The following is a 15,757-nucleotide window of genomic DNA, read 5'->3' as shown; positions in this document are numbered from 1 at the left end:
TATATACAATTAATTATTGCATAAATTTGAATCAAATTATCTTTAAATTATTTTAACCTTTTTTGATTTATTATTTTTTAAAATCCAAATTATTTATTTTCAATTTAGTAATTAAAAAGTACATTTCATAATTACAGAAAATACATATTTATAACTAATTATTGCATAAATTTAAATGTAATTATATTGAAAAAAATTTAACCTTATTTGAATTTTTTTTTAAGAAATCCAAATTATATATTTTCAATTTAGTAATTTAAAAAGTACATTTTGTGGTAGTTGAAAAAGAAAAGTAGGTGCACCAAATTTTGTTAGGTAAAAACGTTTTTACCAAAATTGTTTGGTAAAGTGGTCTATAAATACCACTACCTATCTCATATCACTGCACACACATCTATCTCCCTTTAAAAAATTACTTTGTAATTTTGATTTTTGACTCCTTGAAATGGCACGCCGGGCTTGGAGCGAGGTGGAGGAGGAAATATTACTTACAAATGCCGAGAACGGGTTTCATTCCAGCTACTTAGGAGTTCTTGAGAATCAAATGCGAGTTTCTTTCCCCGAAGCAGGTATTAAACGAAATCATATCGAAGGAAAGATAAAAAAAATGGAAGCGTGATTATTTTGATCTAGACGCTATACTTCGAATTCCGGGGTTTGGGTGGAATCCAAATGAAAATAAACTGGTGGTGCAAAATGATGTTTGGAATGAATTTGTTCGAGTAAGTAATTTTGAATTTGTTTCCAATTTCATATTAAATCTTTTTTAGTAAATTTATTAACTATTTGCCTTAATTTTATGTAGGATCAGCCACAACTGAGACATTTCCGGGACAGGGAATTTCCCAATTTTAATCGTTGGGGCCATTGCTTTGTTCGACAAGAAAACTAGAAGTATGAAGTTGTAAGAGGGTGGTCGAAGAATAAGTTCGTACTTTTGATAATTAATGTTTGAGGAATAAATTTGTACCATTCCGGTTTATATCTCAAGTAATTATATTTATTTGAGATTACTAATGTTTTTCTACATAATGCAGTCTTCAATTCGAAATTGGAGAAATTAAACTTACAACTTCATTCCGAATCAAATAGAAGTGCGAACAACATACAAGCTACGAAACCTAAAAAAACAAACTAGAACAAAGTATGTTGATAGACTTTGTTGATGTTGAACTTGCAAAGAACTTGTGGATGTGAAAGCATCGTCACTTGATTGATGTTCGGTTCGGACCGATTGCATTTGAATGAGCCGGTATCTTTCCTCATGGAACTGTAACAATGCTCCTTCTGCTTCATCGAACGTGTTGAATCTTTTCTTCAAGTTCCCCAGGTATCCATTAACCTGCAGTTCCGCGGTCTCCCAACTCGTATAGATTCCCGGATTACGGCCAACGAAAACCACCCAATAGTATTGTTTATCTTCACTTGTCATTGTAAAATCTACAAGAAAAGAGGAATGGACACATTTATAACATAATGAATACTAATATTATGTTTATATGTACTTGGCTTAGATATTTTTTTGACCGGCACATAGTGCACCACTTGGCTACAACTTATGTTGCCAAATGGTGATTAAACCATTGACCCTCATAAGTTGTCCTGCCAAGACAAGTGTCTTGCCTTCAAATTTGTCTGTCATATCATCATAGCCTATGAACCACAGTAAATTTCAGCCAAAAAAGAAAACATGACAGCCATAAAAGTGTACGAAACAACACCATTTGACCTCACAAAATAGCAGCATGTACCAACCAATAGCAGCCACACCACAGAGAAAACTGCAGAACTGGATGCTCTGAAAACCAAAAAACCACACCAACAAGAGCCATGACAGTAGCAGAACAGCAAGAGCCACTACAGAAAACCAAAACAGGAAGTGGACGAAACAACAGCAGTAGCAGCCAACTGCTGCCATGACTGTAGCCTTACCATTTGCAAGAGCCAGAAACAGCCACAAAACAAGACACAAAACAAGCCACAAAATACACAAACAGCCACAAAACAAGCTGCCAAAGACCTAAAGCAACACTTGGGCTCAGACAATTCTAGCATAATCAAAGTAGTACTACCATTTGCAACTAAGTTGCCATTCAGGCCGTCATAATTGGCAAAGGCAATACCAACTAATATATTGCAATCAAAATTGCATCATTGCCCAAAAAAAAAGCCAAAAACCAACACCAAAACTCCCCAAGAAAGAGGGGAAAACTAGCCAAAAACTACCAACAAAGGGCATGCAAACCTTGCCAAGAAACGGAATAGAACTAGCCAAGAAACAGGAAAAAAACTAGCCAAAAACCTGTCCAACAAACTGCCAAAATGCAGCACCAAAACAGAACAGAATGTAGCCAAGAACCAGCAAAGAAACAGGAAAAAAACTGACCAAAAACCTTTCTAACAAATTGCCAGAATGCAGCACCAAAACAGAACAGAATGCAGCCAAGAACCAACCAAGAACCAGGAAAAAAACTGGCCAAAAACCTATCCAACAAACTGCCAAAATGCAGCACCAAAACAGTCCATAAAACAGTCCAGATAAGTAAAAAAAAATACTAGCATTTCAAATGCACCAAAACTGTCCACGTTACAGCCAGAAAACAGCAAACACAATATCGAAAATTTCGCTCAGATATAATTAGCATATAATCAAAACAGCACTACCATGCAACTAAGTTGCCATTAAGGCCCTCATAGTTGCCAAAGGCAATACCAACTTATAAATACTATTACAATTGCATCATCATTGCCCAAATAGCACCAGATTTACCATTAAAACAACAAGAAAACTGGCCAGCATGTAGCACCAAAATAGCCACAAAACAAATATCAACAAAACTGTACAGAATATGACAGATAACGACAACAGAAGAACCCATAAACTTGCAAAAAATAGCCCATAAACCTCGGGCAAAAAACAGCCCATAAATCTGCAGCAAACAGCCCATAAACCAGCCAAATAGTAGCCCAACAAGCAGAAAAAAATAGCCCATAAACCAGATAAGAATCAGCAACAAAGCAGCCCATAAACCTGCACAAAAACAGTCCAAAAACCAGCCCATAAACAACCCAAGTGTTGGGCTCAGAAAATTGTATCATAGTCAAAGTAGCACTACCATTTGCAACTAAGCTGTCATTAAGGCCATCAAAATTGGCAAAAGCAATACCAACTAATACATTGCAATCATCATTGCATCATTGCCCAATCAAACAACACAGAAAACAAAGATGATTCTGGCCAGAATATAGCACAAAAAAGACCTTCATTGTTGCCAATATCAGTAACATTGCATCATCATCATTGTTGCCCTAAAACATTCCACAAAAAGTGCCATGTACCCTTCAACGTATCACATGGATCATCATCGTTGCCCTAACAACTTTCAAGTAGTGTTTAATTACAACGCCAAAAAAAGGGCCTATTCCCTCAAATAAACAACATGTTTTAGGCAAATTCAGTTAGTACTATATAATTCTTTACAAAAAGAAGTAAACACATCCTCCACCATTTTGTACAAAAAGGGCCATAATTAGTAAGACATCCCTACATAGTTGTCATTTTGATTTGGCCCAATAATATGGCATCGACCTAAGCTTGTTTGTAGTTCTCCGGTATGCCGTAGAATGTGTCCACATTTTCTTTGGCGGACACAATCATGGTGTTTAAAGCAAACCTATCAATCATCTCAAGGTCAAGTTTCATTAGCTCAGTAAACACCTTCTCTCTTTTGGCAGAGAGTCGGTCCTCATATCCAATCGCATCGGCAATCTTGTTGAACGCCGTATTGCTTTGAGCCAATAAATTCTCCATTGCCATGTGAATGGATGCCTCATTTGCGTCCACCTTTGCCTTTTTCTTTGGCCTTCCCGGCACAACATTGCTTGTGGGAGCATTGGCATTGCTTGTTGGAGTATTGGCATTACTTTTTGGAGTATTGGCATTGGTTCGTGTCGCGGCTGGAATAGCATTGCTTGTTGGAGTTCCGGAAGAAGTTGATATGTCAACAAATGGTGTCTCACATGGAAACACCGTGTCACCATTTGCAAACGTTGGAGTATAGCATTCATTCAACATGTCATCGAGGTCTATATTGGCTTCATCTTGAGGGGTCTCAACAACTTCTTCCACTTCCGCCGCATCCTCGGCTAAATCACTGGTGGCCCTATCCCTCCCAAATAAGAATTGCCAACTCTCATACGTGGAGAAAGACTTCCTATTCAGCCCTTTCGCTCTGGAATTGGACTGTACATGTACAATGGCATACATTAAGTGGGAGGCAACAATAATAATAGTAAGTTTAAATGTATGCGGGGAGATGTTACCTTCTCATATTCTTTCCACACGTTTTCATCATCCACTACAATGGAATTAGTGGTATGGTTCCAACCGAACCCACTAAGATGTGTGATGTTGACAATTAGACTATACTTTTCCTTTCACCCCTTCACCTTGGACTCAATGTTCGATTGCGCTTTAAGCGTCGTCCCAGGCAATCTCTTCCTCAACTCCTTTTCAACTTCATTAAAGTAGCCCGGCTTGAAACCATTATGAGCTCTATATTTATCACATATTGTAAAATGAGAGATAGAATTGTGAACCCAAAAATTAGGGTTTATTTCTCATTACGTTATACTTATACACATGTAAAATCAGTAATTATACATATGACCCTTATCTCCTAATCTACTTACATAAGAGATTAAATGTAAACTATAACTAATTACATATAAACCCATAACTTAACACTCCCCCTCAAGTTGGTGCGAATATATCAATCAAGCCCAACTTGAACACAATGGGGTGAAAACTCTTGCTACCAAGCCCTTTTGTAAATATGTCAGCCAATTGATCTTCAGATCTCACAAAAGGCATACATATCAAACCTGCGCTTAGCTTCTCCTTGATAAAGTGCCTGTCAATCTCTATATGCTTCGTTCTGTCATGTTGAACAGGATTATGAGCAATGTTGATGGCAGCTTTATTGTCACAGTAGAGTTTCATATGACCATTATCAGTAATTCCCAAATCACGTAACACGATTTGGAGCCACAAGAGCTCACAAACGCCATGAGCCATAGCTCTGTACTCAGCTTCGGCACTAGACCTGGCGACCACTGATTGCTTCGTACTTCGCCAAGTAACCAAATTTCCCCCAATGAAAGTACAATAACCAAAAGTAGCGTCTATCATCCACAGAACCAGCCCAGTCAGCATCAGTAAATGTCTCCAATCACAGGTGACCATGATTAGAGAACATAATTCCCTTTCCTGGAGCTGATTTGAGGTACCTCAAGATACGATAAACTGCATCCAGATGCGAAGCATGAGGATCGTGCATAAACTGACTAACAACGCTCACTGCATAAGTAACATCTGGTCAAGTGTGAGCTAAGTATATCAGTCGACCCACAAGTCGCTGATATCTCTCCTTGTCTGTGTACTCCCCACCATTGCCACTAAGATGATGATTCGCCTCAATAGGAGAATCTGCAGGTCTACAGCCTAACATACCTGTTTCTTCCAAAAGATCAAGTATATACTTCCGTTGGGAGATAAAAATACCTCTATCAGACCTTGCTACTTCCATGCTAAGAAAATATCTTAGTGATCCCAAATCCTTAATCTCAAATTCTTGAGCCAGACTAGATTTGAGATTAAGAATTTCATTCACATCATTGCCTGTCATTATTATATCATCAACATACACAATAAGGACAGCAATCTTACCAGCTCCTCCTTTGATGAACATAGTATGATTTGCATGGCTCTGTTTGTATCCAAACCCCAACATAGCCTTGAAAAATCTACCAAACCATGCTCTAGGTGATTGCTTCAACCCATATAGGGCCTTCTTCAATCTACACACCTTCCCTTCAACCTCAGAGGAAGAGAAACCTGGTGGTACGTCCATATACACCTCCTCTTCTAACTCACCATGGAGGAATGCATTTTTTACATCAAACTGGTGAAGGGGCCAATCCAAATTGGCAGCACAAGAAAGCAGAGCTCGCACAGTGTTCATCTTTGCTACTGGTGCAAACGTCTCCTCATAGTCAATACCGTAGGTTTGAGTAAAACCCTTGGCAACAAGTCTCACCTTGTATCTCTCAATTGTACCATCAGCATTCTACTTAATAGTGAAAACCCACTTGCATCCTACTGATTTCTTTCCTCCTGGAAGTGATACTAGCTCCCAAGTGCCATTCTTTTTCAAAGCTGTCATCTCTTCTACCATAGCTCCTTTCCACTTAGGTATTTTGAATGCATCCTACCAATTCTATGGAATACATATAGAAGAAAGAGACGAAACAAAGGCATGGTACGAAGGAGACAAACGATCATAAGAGACAAATTGAGAGATGGGATGTTGAGTACATGACCTAACACCTTTCCGAAGAGCAATAGGAAGATTATCAGACTCAATAAAGGGAAGTTCAATAGGAGAAGATTCATTACCAAATAAGTTAGCTGCGGAATCCAGAACTGGAGCAGGGGATTGTAATTGACAACGTGGCATCACACATGAGGACTTTCCTTTCTTCTGTCTAATGTAGGTCTTTAAGTTAGACCCTTTCAGCCGTTGTGGTAATTCCTCAATATTGTCACCAATGTCATGAGTTGCTCCTTCAACAGATATTGGTTCCTCTCTAAATTGTTTCCTCTCCCCCTCACCATGATTATAAAAAAGGGGGGTAAACATCTCTTCCTCCCTCATATCTTCCTGACGATGCTCCCCCTGAAGAGTTGGAGTGGAGGGAGAGTAAAAAGAAACTGTTTCCCAAAAAGTAACATCCATAGAGACATAAAACTTTCTAGAGTGGGGATCATAACATTTATAGCCCTTTTGGGTAGGAGAATACCCAATAAAGACACACTCATAGGCTTTAGGACCTAACTTGCCCCTAGAGGGATGAGGGGCATGAACAAAACACACACAACCAAACACCCGAGGTGGGAGAGTGGTGACACGAGAACTGTGAGGAAGACACTCAATAGGAGTTTTGAACTGGAGAACACTAGATGGCATACGGTTGATAAGATAAGTAGCAGTCAAAATCGCCTCTCCCCATAAATATTTTTGGAACATTCATGGTGAATAAAAGAGAGCGAGCTACCTCAGCAAGATGATGATTCTTGCGTTCAACAACTCCATTTTGTTGTGGAGTGTCAACACAAGTCGTCTGATAAAGAATGCCCTAAAATTCCTATCTATATATTCAGTTCCATTGTCACTACGGAGAATTTTAATATTCGTATCAAATTGGGTGCGTACCATGACATAAAAAGATTTAAAACAAGAAAAAACGTAACTTTTTGACTTAAGTAAATACACCCAAGTAACACGAGAATAACAGTCAATAAAAGTGACAAACCATCTAAAACCTTTAAGAGAAGTAACAGGGGAAGGACCCCAAACATCAGAATGGATAACTGTAAAAGGAGATGCACTCCGTTTATTAATAGGTGCATACGATGAATGTTTATGTTTTCCAAGCTCACAGGCTTTACAAAAAAACTGACTCCTAGGACAATGCTTTATTAAATGAGGAAAAAGTTTCTCTAAAATTCCAAATGAGGGATGACCCAATCTACGGTGCCACTGATGTAACATAGTAAGAGCTGGACTCGTATCTGCTTGCAGAGCAAGACCACATGACATGGGTGAACGAGGTGCAGATTCCAAAAAATAGAGGCCACCATGTGATTTACCACTGTCAATCACTTTCCCCGTATCCAGTTCCTGAAAGACACAATGAGTAGGAAAAAAGGTCACGGAACAATTAGCAGAACGAGTAAGGCTACTAACAGACATAAGATTAGTGGCAAAGTTGAAAATATGTAAAACTAAAGAGAGAGAGATAGAGGGAGAATAGCGAATGGAACCCTTCCCTAAGATAGCAGAGAATGACCCATCTGCTATTCGGACCTTATCCTTACCAGAACAAGTAGAGTAAGAATCAAATACAGAGGAACACCCAGTCATATGATCTGAGGCACCAAAATCAACAATCCAAGGTATAGCAGAAGAGGCAGTAAATGCATTAGCCGGGATACCTGTGTGAGCAAAATAGGATGAAGTAGGAGCTGCTGTGGAAGAGGAAGCTATAGTAGATGGAGAATTAGCCTGAGCCATAAGGCGCCTGAGAGTTTGTATCTCCCCTTGAGAGAAACCACCAACATGATCAAATGAAACCTGAACCCAGTACTGAACCCAGAATCAGGCAATGTGCCAACTGTAGACTCTGAAACTTGGGCATGGGCCCGAGAACACCCTGGACCACGACCATGGCCACCGCGTCCACCCCCGCACCCACGAGAGGGCTTGCCATGTAACTTCCAACAAAAATCCCTGGTATGACCAGTGTTGTGGCAATAATCACACTGGAGTGACGCACAATTAGGAGGCCCAATGATAGTACCAGACTGGGACTTGCCACCCTGGAGAATAGACCCACTAGCAGAACCAAAATGATCCTGAGGAGTAGCAACTAGGGCCGAACGATCAAACGTAGGAGGCTGCAACATAGCACCCCTCCTACTCTCCTCTTGTTGAACAATAGAATAGGCCTCTCCCAAGGATGGAAACAGAATACGACCCAACACCTGTACTCTAATTGGATCAAGCTCCATATCAAGACCAGCAAGAAAGTCATAAACACGCTCTTTTTCCATCCTTTTTAGCCAATTAGCAGCATCCACTGCACAAACAGCCTGAAAGCCCTGATAATAATCAAATTCCCCCCAAGCTCCACTCAAGTCAGCAAAATACACAGCAACAGAACGATGATTTTGCTCCAATGTACGGAGTCTCTTCCTCAACTCAAAACACTGTGCATCATTACCTTGCTGAGAATAGGTCTGGGCTGCAGTAATCCAAATCTTATGTGGAGTATCAAGAAGCAGAAAAGTATGACGAATATCAGCCCTCATAGAATTAAACAACCAGGTCATAACTAACGATTTTTGAGATTTAAATTTCTTCAATTCCATAGCCTCAATGGTGGAGTAACAGGATCCTCAATAAATTCTAACATCCCTTTGGCCTCAATAGCCAAAGTAAAAGTGCGAGACCAAATCAAATAGTTGGTACCATCCAACTTAATATGGCAAATATCCAGAGAAAAATTATCTTGAGTCCCTACACTACACGACTCGACTCATCCTTACCACTAACGAAAGCCTTTTTTGATTCCTCAGACATCTCAACAAAAAAAAAAACTGCAATATAGAGCTACAAAGCTTCTAATAAGTTATCTTCAGCCTTTGAATAAACAAAAAACACACGTACTCAGTGGTGTACAAACAGCCCAGTCTTGTACGAGTAATCCAGACTTAAACGACCGAAGGAAAAAGGGTGTACAAGATTACCCAGTGCTGGAACGTGATAGTAAGTGGTCAAATAATGGTTGCCGGCGAGATTCAGAACTGTACTTCTTAAAACTCAGATTCTGTCGGACGTCGTACAGTCTCGTAAGCCACAACAGAAGCAGATACACACCTGGTCAGAGGTCGACGGCAGTGGATAAGAAGATTCAAAGGCTTGTCAGTGGTGGAGTTGCTGAAACGAGGGTTGTACAGCGTTGAACGAGTCTGTTCGTGGTCGGAAACAATTCGGCGAGCAAGATCCAGACCTGTCGGATGTTTTACGGTAGTTCTAGTTGCAACAGGAGGAGTAGAAGAAAAAACGATGTCAGCGAGAATCAGTTGGTGTAGCATAGATCGTCGGTAGGTAAGGGGTTTTGTTTGTTTGAGACATCCGATCAAGATCGGTGCTTTGATACCATGTAAAATGAGAGATAGAATTGTGAACCCAAAAATTAGGGTTTATTTCTCATTACGTTATACTTATACACATGTAAAATCAGTAATTATACATATGACCCTTATCTCCTAATCTACTTACATAAGAGATTAAATGTAAACTATAACTAATTACATATAAACCCATAACTTAACACATATACACTCCATCATGGCAGCAAGTAGGGCCTCATCTTCCGCAAAGGTCCATAGCCTACGATCTTGTTTTTTCCTACGATTCGTTGGTTCAGATTGTGAAGTTCCTTCACTTTCCATAGGTATGCTAACCTGATTTAAAGAATGATTACAATTTGACATAGGTATTGTACTCATGAAAAATAATATTATTACATTCAAATAGTTCACATGACCATTGTTCAACAAGTTTAACATGTCCAACAGATACATATAATTTACAGAAATAAATAACACGTCCAGATTATTACATTCAAATTCAGTTACATGAATCTTAATGGTCACCCCCTGGATTAGCTAACCAATCATTGTACATTTGGGTTGCCAAGTTATCCCGAAATTGTGTCCATTCATTTGTAGATTCGACATTTGCAATGTACACTTCATGTGGTACATTATGTAGGTTCGCCTGCTCCCACGCCGTGTATTCAGTCTCAACAGGATCCACCGCCATTGTACACTTAATGAGATTATGGAGAAGGATACATGTAGTGACGGTGCGACATTGAGTCCTAATGGAGTAGAAAGAGTAAGATCTCAAAATCCCCCATCTCATCTTCAGCACCCCAAAGCATCTCTCGATAACATTTCGTGCCTTAGAGTGCTTCATGTTGAAGTACTCCTCTCGGCTCTGGGGCATGTGTCCTTGCCTCCAAATGTTAAATGTGGTAACGTTGACCTCTGTAAGGTGCTAATAATCCTGGCCCATTAGTATAACCAACATCGGCGAGGTAGTAATGACCTACAAATAAGATTAGTTGCCCTACATGAGTATGTTTACAATAACGCTGACGAATGTTCACTAATGGAAAGGTTTTCAAGTCACATACCCTGTGGAATTCTCAACCCATGAGGCCTTAGCAAGGCATTTCGGAGCACTCTTGAGTCGGTGGCGGAGCCTTCCCAACCAGACAACGCATAAACAAATTGTAGGTTACGACTACAAACTCCTAACACATTTGTCGCGTAGTCACCCTTCCTTGACCTATATCGTGCCTTGTGTTCTATTGGGGAGAGAACAGGTATGAAGGTACCATCTAAAGCCCCTAGAGAATTCTACGAGACAAAAAGGTATTTTTATTACAATAGTTAATTTATAATGAATAAGTGCATTACTAGAACATAAGACTTAAGAATTATGAACCTCAAACCACTTCCACCTAGCATCCGGCTCATTGGCAGGAATAGGCTGAGGATGATACCACAAGACATTGTGAAGGCAAATCACCGCGATCAAAACTGCGTTGAAATGCCTACTAATTGTTTCCCCTGATCTCCAAAATTGTAAAATGGTACACCTATTCTTCGTATGGTGTGACAGGATCCACAAAAATATCGCCACCTTCTCTACAACGGTAACATTCCTAGATGGCTCTAGCCCATTTTGGATAAGTAATTGGCACAACATCATGAATGTATGCTTGTTTACCCTCAAATTGTCATGGCAAGTTTTGTCATTCCCGCGTACCAACCTATTAAGTGTGTCCAGTTGGCTTTGGTAAGCATTAGGATTGGCACGAAGATGAGGCTTTTGTCGAAGCCTTTGTCGATTCCTCTTAGCAATCAACTCCGTAATTAACAAGTAAAGTTGAACAACGCTATTGAGTACTCTCATCATACATAACGCTGCTAACAATGCCTTACGGTTTGTCTTCTTCCTTCGTTCATGGTTCGTTAGTCTTGCCATCTGTTCTAAGGCAAAAGTTAATTTACTGCGACTAATATTTTTGGGCAATTCCAATTATATTAGGGCAACTCAATGCATTTTAATCATTACACATACGATTTTGCAAAATCAATAGGTGGCAATCAGCAGGGTGTCCGAAATTAGGGCAAAATCAGTAGGACATACCAAAAAAGGGGGAAAAAACATCCACTGAGTGAATGCTGAACAGCCCGAATTGACTCAGTATTCAATGCTTTCTCCTACAGATGTTTTCGACAATACATCCAAATTATGAGGCTATCTTAATTTTTATTTCTTCAAGAAGCCGAAACCAATAGGTGGCAGGCAATCAATAGGTTGTGTCCCAAATTAGGGCATGATCAAAAGTTGTACCAAATCAGTACGCCGTACCAAATTAGTATGCCGTACCATCCGTATTGGAGTAATTTTAATCCAACTGAACTAAGAACAGAAATTGAAGGAAGTGGAAGTGTCCAATGAATGGAAAAAATAAAAATCAAATCACTGATTGCTGGAGACAAGAGAAACTACACAAAGAACGAAACCTATTACTGCATAGAGAGAGTGACGACAGATGATTAATTGGGTGCCTTTTAGAGTCACAGAATGGCAATGAAAATTCGTTATGTAGTTGTGTTGTTTTTTATGACTAGTCCAAAGCTATGGTGAGAAGCGGGGACCAACCCAATAGAGAAGTAAACGTGCAACTCATTCAACCAAAGGCAGAAAGAAGCTATCATGTCATGTGGCTCCATTTCCATCTCCATTTTCCTAGGCAGATGAAAAAGGACTACTTTTTTTTTGTTTTTTTTGAAGTCTTTAGTTTGACACAATGCAAGAAATATCATTGCTATCAACAAATTTGTGTGTTGTTGTCAATCTTCATGCACCTTATCCTTATCCCTATCGGGGTCTTTGCCATTCCCAAACTCGTTTTAAGGGAGAAGCCCCCTTTCAGTTTCTTATCCTCCTTTTTGTTCAAAGATTGAGCATAATTAAGTACTAAAACCATTAGGCAACAAAATAAAGCATGTTTTTGAAAGGAAAAACTCTCTACACCTATCATGTTGAGTTGTGCTTAACTAGCAAAAAAAAGAGAAGATATATTTAGCTACAGCATTTCCCAAGGTCTCATATAAATTTTATTGTTCATTTCCTATCTTGGTTTGAATTTTTCAACCACTAAACAATGCAAACTTCGGATCAAGGGATCTGCATGGTACTGAAAATGGGTTCTGCACTCTTAAAATCAAATGTGGTACTGAAATTGTTGTAATAGAAAATGCTCAGTTTTCCCAACATTATTGTGCAATATGATAGAGCATAACCTCAAAATAACAACAGATTACTCTAAATCAAACACTCCTGGAAGCGGATTGCAGCTAATATGATAGATGATCCAACACTTGCCTATCCAAGACAAGTGGTGGAAGTTAATCCTCAGGTCCAAAGATTAGTGACTATTTAGTCACTGAATAGTGGTTCGAACCCATGTCGCAACTCAAATCGTGGTTCAAAATGCACAGAATAAAATAAAAAAAAAATAACTATTTCGAGTTAGGGCACTCAGATCTACAAACCATACAACAAAATTAGGGCAAAATCAACATATATGGAGTTTCAAGATTTATAGGGCAACTCAGATAAGCGATGGAGTACCGTGGGTGAAAAATCACACACCCAACATCAAAAACCCCCAAATCAATCAAAAACTCAACCCAACGGAACACGGACAATCTTCAAAAATCACAAAAACGATCGCAAATGGAGTGAACAACCATACCTCAGCCCGCGTAAAGACGAAGACGAGGGAAAATTGCAACCGTCGGTAAGGCGGTGGAGTCACCGGAGTTCTTCGGTGACCTCCTCTTTTCTCTCTCTTTCTCTTCTCTCTCTTCTTTGGTCTGGGTAAAAGAACACGATGAAACAAGAAATGGGATGACAAAGGATAAATGGAAGGGAGATTTGGAGGGGTAAAACCGTCTCAAAATCTCCCGGATTTGCCAACGACGGGGTCGGACCTCCCCTTCACAAATCCAACTTCAGCCGAACATGAATCCTCTACAGTATTTATCTCCACCTTCCAAAAATCTAAACCAAACACCGAATTTGAGGCACACCCGAAGTAGAAATCAGGGGGACTCACATATCCCCCCTCATCTGATCCATCCAAACAGCCCATAGGTGAGGGTTCAAATTAAATCATCACTCCCATCCTCTTTCCCCAAGATTAGTAGTAGAATAGAATTTGTCCCGTTTAAAAAAGACCAATGAAAAGCTCTGTGATGAAGAAGAAATACTAATTAATTAAGTCTACCCAGTACCAAAATAATAGAGGTGGCAAATGGGCGGGTTTAGACGAGTTGAAATGGGTCATGGATTGAATATGGACGGATTAAATACGAGCCAATAGTATGCTGGTTGGAACGGGTCGGGTCGAATATGAGTCAAGTCATGCCCGACCCGACCCGACCCAACTCATTCCCTTCATATCCCCCCCTCCTCTTTTTTCAAATATAACTTGGCCTCAAATTTATTATTTTTTTATTTGACCCCGTCAGGCATCAACTACACCCAAAAATCTACCGATCACCATGGACCTCGAAAAATTGACACACAAGGGCTTCAAAAAATAAGTATTGAAGCCATTTTAGGTTTAAAATGTTGAAATTCAGTTTTACTTTACTTTTTTTGGGGGTAAATGTTTTACTTTATTTTTTGTCTTGTATTTTTTGGGAACGAAAATAAATAACGACAAGATAAAACTTACATACAATCAAGCATGCAAACTAGGGCCGCATTCTTTTTTAACTTAACTTTTTTCTTCGTTTTGTGTGTTTTATTCATTTTTTTTAAAATTTTGTTAGATTTGCATGATATTTTTTGGATTAATCATCCGTCTCGACGAGCCATCTTATTTTAATTTTTTCAAACAGCTGTCTAAAGTGCCGTCTTATTTGAATTTTTTCAACATCGGTCCATGTTCTTATACTTTTTCGATTCATTAATCCCAAAAATTATGATAAAAAACTAAATAAAAAGTTATGAAAAGTAAAAAATACCGAAATAAGTTTCAGACTTGTAAGTTCAAAAGAATGCAACCAATATTCAAAAGAAGTATTGAAGCAACTAGAGGCTCAAAAATTTGCCTATCAAAAAAAAATTAGAGGCTCAAAAAATTTAAAGAAACAGGTATAGAAGAGAGAGAGAGAGAGAGAGAGAGAGAGAGATCTAAGCCTTGGGAGTGGAAAATTTTCCAGTGCCGAGCGGTACCACGTGGTGCCTGCTCAGTGCATCCAAGCCGTTCATTGCGTTTTTGGATGGCTTGGATTTGAAGAGAGAAAGTGTTAGGGTGAGAAGATAGAGAGAGTTTCAATCCAAGCTATTCAAAAGCGTATTGGACGGTCCGGATATACTGAATGGGTACCACGTGGGATGTACCCACCCGACACCGAAAAATTTCTCCTTGGGAGTTAAAATGTGGTGGACTGATCGTCATGGAAAGAGAGAAGAGTATGGCAAACAAAATCTGAGAATATAAATATAGCTACTTGAGAGACGGGAAAAAATGGAACTACTTGGTTGAACAACAGCAAAGAAACTGGGATATGCTAATTAGAGGTGTGAGAGAGAGAGAGAGAGGGGGAGAGAGAATCTGATTGAATAATGAAGACAGATAATGGTTTTGCCTAGAGGCGAGAAACTGAATTTTTACCTTAACTGAATTTGTCATTCATCGGTGAAAAGCCCTAATAGAAGAATAGATGAGTTTTTTAAGTTGGACCCATTACCAACTCATCTAAACCCATAAAATAAGTGGATTTATTAAGTTGGCCCAATTAGAACCCACATTTAAATATGGGTGGGTTTGGGCTAATTATAAATAGATGAATTTGGGTGAAACCATGTTACTGAACCCAAATTGCCATCTCTACAAAATAGCATTAAACTGGTGTAACAACATTGCTGTTTTGCCGATAAAAAAACAAAGAAAAAAAAGAAACAGCATTGCTATTTTGAGTCATTTTAACACCAGTGGCCTTGCTCATACGAGTCATACCATAAGTTCACAA

General features: G+C 39.2%; 4 protein-coding genes and 1 long non-coding RNA gene across 10 annotated transcripts in view; 1 reads left to right on the top strand and 4 right to left on the bottom strand.

Annotated features, from left to right (window-relative positions):
* Positions 1-15,757, bottom strand: part of LOC131303841 (SUMO-conjugating enzyme SCE1) — an 85,971-nt gene that overhangs the window by 25,997 nt on the left and 44,217 nt on the right. Inside the window, exon 1 of one of the 6 annotated variants that reach the window (XM_058330888.1) lies at positions 13,567-13,584. The exons of the other annotated variants lie outside the window; for them this stretch is intronic. The gene's annotated coding sequence lies outside the window, so the exon portion shown is untranslated. Of the gene's footprint in view, positions 1-13,566; positions 13,585-15,757 lie in introns of those variants that run through there. 6 annotated transcript variants of the gene reach the window in all.
* Positions 503-1,072, top strand: LOC131303843 (uncharacterized). The gene is made up of 2 exons (XR_009192227.1): positions 503-722; positions 806-1,072. It is a non-coding gene; the product is annotated as an uncharacterized LOC131303843 (long non-coding RNA).
* Positions 7,607-8,992, bottom strand: LOC131303840 (uncharacterized). The gene is made up of 2 exons (XM_058330885.1): positions 8,057-8,992; positions 7,607-7,742 (listed from the first exon to the last, which is right to left on the bottom strand). The coding sequence occupies exon 1, from the start codon at positions 8,990-8,992 to the stop codon at positions 8,105-8,107; it is 888 nt and encodes a 295-aa protein (XP_058186868.1). The 3' UTR covers positions 7,607-7,742; positions 8,057-8,104.
* LOC131302940 (uncharacterized) lies at positions 10,272-10,637 on the bottom strand. The gene has a single exon (XM_058329733.1). It carries the CDS (start codon positions 10,635-10,637, stop codon positions 10,272-10,274), a length of 366 nt encoding a protein of 121 aa, XP_058185716.1.
* Positions 10,657-11,612, bottom strand: LOC131302939 (uncharacterized). Its single transcript, XM_058329732.1, has 3 exons — positions 11,142-11,612; positions 10,828-11,053; positions 10,657-10,739 (listed from the first exon to the last, which is right to left on the bottom strand). Exons 1-3 carry the CDS (start codon positions 11,610-11,612, stop codon positions 10,657-10,659), a joined length of 780 nt encoding a protein of 259 aa, XP_058185715.1.

Source organism: Rhododendron vialii, chromosome 10a (genome assembly GCF_030253575.1).
Source record: "Rhododendron vialii isolate Sample 1 chromosome 10a, ASM3025357v1".
In the NCBI taxonomy this organism is placed as follows: Eukaryota; Viridiplantae; Streptophyta; class Magnoliopsida; order Ericales; family Ericaceae; genus Rhododendron; species Rhododendron vialii.
The sequence above is the reverse complement of the archived record's forward strand: the minus strand, read 5'-3'. Positions and strand labels throughout refer to the sequence as shown.

Coding starts and splice junctions, on each gene's coding strand:
- LOC131303840 (XM_058330885.1), bottom strand. CDS start 8,992: ATGGAATTGAAGAAATTTAAATCTCAAAAATCGTTAGTTATGACCTGG.
- LOC131302940 (XM_058329733.1), bottom strand. CDS start 10,637: ATGCCCCAGAGCCGAGAGGAGTACTTCAACATGAAGCACTCTAAGGCA.
- LOC131302939 (XM_058329732.1), bottom strand. CDS start 11,612: ATGAGAGTACTCAATAGCGTTGTTCAACTTTACTTGTTAATTACGGAG. Junction 11,054..11,141: donor CTAGGTGGAAGTGGTTTGAG/GTTCATAATTCT, acceptor TTTGTCTCGTAG/AATTCTCTAGGGGCTTTAGA. Junction 10,740..10,827: donor TGGGTTGAGAATTCCACAGG/GTATGTGACTTG, acceptor TCTTATTTGTAG/GTCATTACTACCTCGCCGAT.